The 5,456-nt window shown below is 44.2% G+C and overlaps 1 protein-coding gene across 7 annotated transcripts in view; it reads right to left on the minus strand.

The window, feature by feature from the left end:
- The window catches only part of DNAH3 (dynein axonemal heavy chain 3), a 237,164-nt gene that overhangs the window by 135,136 nt on the left and 96,572 nt on the right, over positions 1 to 5,456 (minus strand). For all 7 annotated transcript variants that reach the window (XM_037740562.1, XM_017534343.1, XM_037740566.1 and 4 more), the window contains 3 exons: positions 2,788 to 2,986; positions 1,015 to 1,123; positions 675 to 788 (listed from right to left, as the gene is read on the minus strand). In XM_037740562.1, the coding sequence (XP_037596490.1) occupies positions 675 to 788; positions 1,015 to 1,123; positions 2,788 to 2,986 (422 nt within the window). The remainder of the gene's footprint in view (positions 1 to 674; positions 789 to 1,014; positions 1,124 to 2,787; positions 2,987 to 5,456) is intronic.

The raw sequence follows: 5,456 nt of genomic DNA on the forward strand, positions 1-5,456 counted from the left end.
TAGTAGAGACAGGGTTTCACCATGTGGACCAGGCTAGTCTTGAACACCTAACCTCAGGTGATCCATCCACCCTGGCCTCCCAAAGTGCTGAGATAACAGGTATGAGCCACAGCACCCAGCCAAAAGAGACAAAGTCTCACTCTCACCCAGGTTGGAGTACAGTGGCTCCATCATAGCTTACTTCAGCCTTGAACTCCTGGGCTCAAGCGATCCTCCTGTCTCACCCTCCTGAATAGATGAGACTATTTTATTTTTGTAGAGACAGGGCCTCACTGTGTTGCCCAGGCTGATCTCAGACTCCTGGGTTCAAGTGATCCTCCCACCTTGTCCTCCGAAAGTGTTGGGATTACAGGCATAAGCCTCTGTGCCTGGTTATAAAACCATTTCTTGCTCATCTTTGTAGCATGAACATATGCAGGATATCTGAAGTATAGTAGCTGCTCAGTAGTTTGGAATGGACAAGTGAATGAATTAATACGTTGGGGAGATGGGGATATGTGTATAAAATACGCATCTGTCTCCTTGATGTAGTTTAGTTCACTGAGTGCCTACTTTGGAGGTACTCACGACTGCCACAGAGAAGACATAAGGCCCTGTAATTAAGGGGCTCAGAGCCCAGAAAAAGGCCCCTCCAGGTGCAACTTCTTGGTTTTGCAGCCTAGAAGCAGAGTTACCTCGATCCTGTTGAACTCATCAAAGCAAGCCCATGCTCCAGCCTGGGCCAGCCCCTTGAAGAACTTCCCCATAGCTTTGTAATCCAAACCATCGGAGCAGTTGAAGACCACACACTAGAAAGAGGGAGGATGTAGGTAACATTTAGGGTGGATTCCATCCCATCTGAATTATCCTGCACCATTCAACAGGGGTGGGCTTCTGTCACCTTGCTCTGCTGAAGGAACTGGGACCCATGCTGCCTATTAATGCTAAACCATCTTAAAGTTCTTGCTCCCTTCCCTGAATAGGGGTGCAGAGAGGGCCTGGAAGACAGGGAGGGGATAGATGGCATTTCCCTACCTGCTTAGCCAAGGCTTTGGCCAGATCTTTGGTGGTTTCTGTCTTGCCAGTCCCAGCTGGACCCTCTGGAGCACCCCCAAGGTTCAGCTTCAAAGCTCCCATCAATGTCCTATGGAGAATAAAATAGGACTTCAGTGTTTGAGTTCTAAGACACAGGAAAGAAATCGGCTTTGTATTTATTTTGACTCATACATATATTTAGATTGGTGCAAAAGTGATTGCAGTTTTTGCCATTGAAAGTAATGGTAAAAGCTGCAATAACTTTTGCACCAACCAAATAGCTGAAACCTTTTCCCTGATCATATGAGCAATATAACATCATTGTAAACATTTCTATTTTACTTGGCATTGTAACCTCAAAGCCCAGCACAGTGCCCAGCACGAGTGGCACCCATAAATATTTGAATGAATGAATGAATGAATAAATGAATGCGTGCATATATACATCAATGAATCAAATAAAAGTGAATAATACTCATAAACTCCACCTTCCAAAGATCACCCGTGCTAATAGAATGGTGAAAATAAATATATTTCTCCCATTAGATTATGAATTTTTTTTTCTCTTGAGACAGGTTCTCACTCTCACCCAGGCTGGAGTACAGAGGCATGGTCATGGCTCACTGCAGCCTTGACCTCCTTGGCCCAAGTGATCCTCCCATCTCAGCCTCCCAAGTAGTTGGAACTTACACACCACCACACCCGGTTAATTTTCGTATTTTTTGTAGAGATGGGGTTTTGCCGTGTTTTTACCCCCAACCCAGGTGGGTTGGTCTCAAACTTCTGGGATCAAGTAATCCACCTACCTTGGTCTCCCAAAGTGCTGAGATTATAGGCATGAGCCACCATGCCCAGCCAGATTATGAACTCTTAAGTTCAGGAATCATATTTAATTCCATTTCATAACCCCAGTAAATTAATAGTTTCTGGCATATAATAGGTACAAGATAAATGTTAGAAATGAATGATGTAATAAATGTGGTTCCACATCCCTTGGTATGAGTCTCTGTGTTTTCATTTAGCACTCTATCTTGTAATTATTTGAATATATCTCTCCCATCTCCCCAGTTAGATTTAGGGTTTCTTGAGGTCATGCATGATGCACAGAAAACTTCAAAAAATGGCTGTTGAATAATGAGTGGAACAAATAAATGAAGAGCAAAAATCATAGACCATAAAAAACAAGTGGTTGAAGATTTTGAAGAGAGAAAATACTCCCAAGTATTATTTTTACAATCTAAAAAAAAATCCACTGTAAGAAAATATATAAAAGCAAAGAACATTTAAACATCACAAAACTGACAAGTTCACAAACTCCCAATTTCCAAGGCTGAGTTCCACAGAAAATGGCAAAATACTTTGCTGAGCCCAGAACGGCCAGATCTTTTCATGAGACTGGCTGGAGAGCACAGAGACTCCTTAGCTATGTTCTTGATGTCACTTCTTGTCTATCTTATGGCCATAGGATCTCCAGGCACCATCTTCATTCCTGCCATTGGAGAGCCTTCTATGTTAAGTCATGTGTCATATTCACAGACATGCATCAGTATTCCACTTGTTGGTTCAAATAGATTGATTTACACTAGAACTCCTGCTGGGTTCTTATTTCTAGCCTGAAGACCTAGTTTCCACACCCATCTTTGGGACTATGGAGAAACTAATAATCTGAAGTGTGAAAAGTAAAGGTGACCCAAGACATTACTATCTTCCCCAGAGTCTTCTTCCCCTGGAGTTCTCCATTCACCCCTCAGATCTAGGAACCCCAGAATGTACCTGTAGCAGCGGTCGGTGAGGGGTGTGATCACCAGCCGGGAGGAGTTTCCCAGGTACTCATAGCCATACAAGGCTTCTGTGGTGATAATCTGCACCTTCACATCCTTGTCCACCCAGTAGTAGCGCAGCTGCGAGATCCATTGGAAATCATTCAGATCAGAGACCCTGTCCTCAGATAACTTGGCCACCACGTCGCGGGCTGTTGGGACACAGATGCAGAAACACACATGCAGAGCCATCAGAACTCTCCATCTTTGTAAGCTCCTCAGTTAGAAGCGGGTGTTATCAAGGTCCCTCATTCTCCAAACTATTTTATTTTATTTATTTTTCAAGTCTATTTATTTATTTATTTATTTATTGAGTCTCACTCTGTCCCCCATGCTGGAGTGCAATGGCATCATCTTGGCTCACTGCAACCTCTGCCTCCCAGGTTCAAGCGATTTTCCTGATTCAGCCTCCAAAGCAGCTGGGATTATAGGCACACATCACTACACCTGGCTAATTTTGGTTTTTAGTAGAGATGGGGTTTCACCATGTTGTCCAGGCTGGTCTCTAACTCCTGACCTCAAGTGATCCACCCGCCTTTGCCTCCCAAAGTGCTGGGATTACAGGTGTGAGCCACCGAACCCAGCCCAGACAATTTTAGATTTCACAAGCCTCCTTGCCCACCCCCAACCTGCGGGCAGCAATATCTGTTAGAAGCTGGTCTTTGCTTTCTCCCAAGGCCAGGCAGAGAATCTGCTGCACCATCTTCTCTCAGATAGCACAGTACAGGTATTAAAGGTGTGTGCTCTGAAATCAGGCTGCCTGGGTTCAAATTCTGGTTCCACCATGAACTAGCTATGTGACTTTGGGTAAGTTCCTCAACCTCTCTGTTCTTCAGTTGTATAATCTGTAAAATAGGGATAACACAGTACCTACATTATAGGGTTATGCTGAGGACTAAATAAATCTATGTGCATATATACATATCTACATCTAGACACAATGGAGAGAGAAAGAGAGAAAGGGAGCTGTGCTTGGCATATGAAAACATTATACAGGTATTAGCTACTGTTATCATCTCCAAATTCTTGGAAGGCTGATCCAGAGGGCTTTTCAATGCATAGTGACTACGAATTCCATCCTATGTCCAATATAACACTTTTGGTCCCGTTCCAGGCCCCTAGGATATCCTAGGAGAATGCAATCATAGTGGCCTTATATAGCAGGGGAAGGAAGCCCAAGAATCCATGGTTAGATGCACCCTTTCCATCTGGGAGCCTGAGAAACCAGCTGGGAAATACATTTTCTAGCTTTTCTCCTTTCTTTCACGGGCCTGTAAGCCCTGATTTATTTTCTCCAAGTGACAGGGGCCTTGAAGTTGAAGAGTGGATCTAGGCCGATGAGAATCATTCATTATATTTTTGGTAACTTGGGTGGAGAGCTATGGAGATCTCAGAGTTAGTACAGCAGACTCAAAATTCAGATCTCAGAAACATCACTTTTCAAAGGGTTGCTTCCATAAGGTTCCTGCCTCTCTGTGACAGAATCTTCTACATTACAGTAAAATCCAAAACCCTGCAGAGAAGGGTCCTTGAAGAAGATTATATACACAACTTTGTCTTCCTTCCCAAGGAATTTAATTCCCCTCCTGGCACTTGAGGGAATATAGAGGGGAACCACCCTATACATTCTCCCAAGGAAGCAGGTGTAGGGCAGGGGTAGGGTATGCATGAGGGATACAAGACGAAAGTGAATTTCAAGGGATTGGGTTGGGGATCCCTTCACTATGCAATGTGTATATGCACACTTACATGTGTGTGTGAGTGTGTATGTGCAATTGTGTGCATGTGTGCATACACCCATGCTTATGTTTGTGAACCCAACCACAGTGGGTTACCCTGGGCGGTATAACCACATCTGCACCAATTATTCCTAACAGCTGAGAATGTGGCCGTGTGAAAAGCACATTTTCCCTTCTCTCCCTGATGTTATGCTGGCCTACCTGATGAAATCAGATCGAAGTGAGCATTAACCTTGAGGGGAATGAGATGCCATGAAATGCCAGCAGGAAGCTGGGTGTGTGAGCAAGAGACTCTGTTCCCAAGCAACCAGCCTGGTCCAGCCCCAGTTTCCTTGGTGATGGAGTGAGGGTGTGGGGGTGGTTTGTTTTATATAAAGACCCCAGTTTTTCCTCCTCCTCCTCCTCTTCCTCCTCCTCTTCGTTTTCAAGGAGGAGCTGGAAGGCATCTTGTCTCACCACCCACTGCTTGCAAAATTGCCCATTCCCAGTCCCTTAGGCTTGGAAGCAGACAGACATAGGCACTTCTGTTGCTTACTATTATAGCTGTACGCCTCTCAGCAAGTTGCCTCTCTAAGCTCCAGGTTCTAAATCTATGAAATGTCTTTGAAAACGAGATAATGTATGTCAACCACTTAGCACAAAGCCTGGCACCTAGCAAGCATTCAAAAATATTAGGTATGGTTAGCCAAGGAAATGATTCCACGTTGGTGAAGCTCAGAAATGACTTTGGCCATCACTGTCTCAGTACAAGCCCTGCTGGAAGGGTTCCTGGAAATCAGGTTGCGGATGGGAGAGGAAACATAGGTGGAGATACACAGAGCTTTTTGGCATTGGCTTCTCTCCTTCCTCTCCATCTTTTTTTTTTTTTTTTTTTTTTTTTTTT

This window comes from Cebus imitator, unplaced genomic scaffold, assembly GCF_001604975.1.
Source record: "Cebus imitator isolate Cc_AM_T3 unplaced genomic scaffold, Cebus_imitator-1.0 Scaffold85, whole genome shotgun sequence".
Taxonomy (NCBI): Eukaryota; Metazoa; Chordata; class Mammalia; order Primates; family Cebidae; genus Cebus; species Cebus imitator.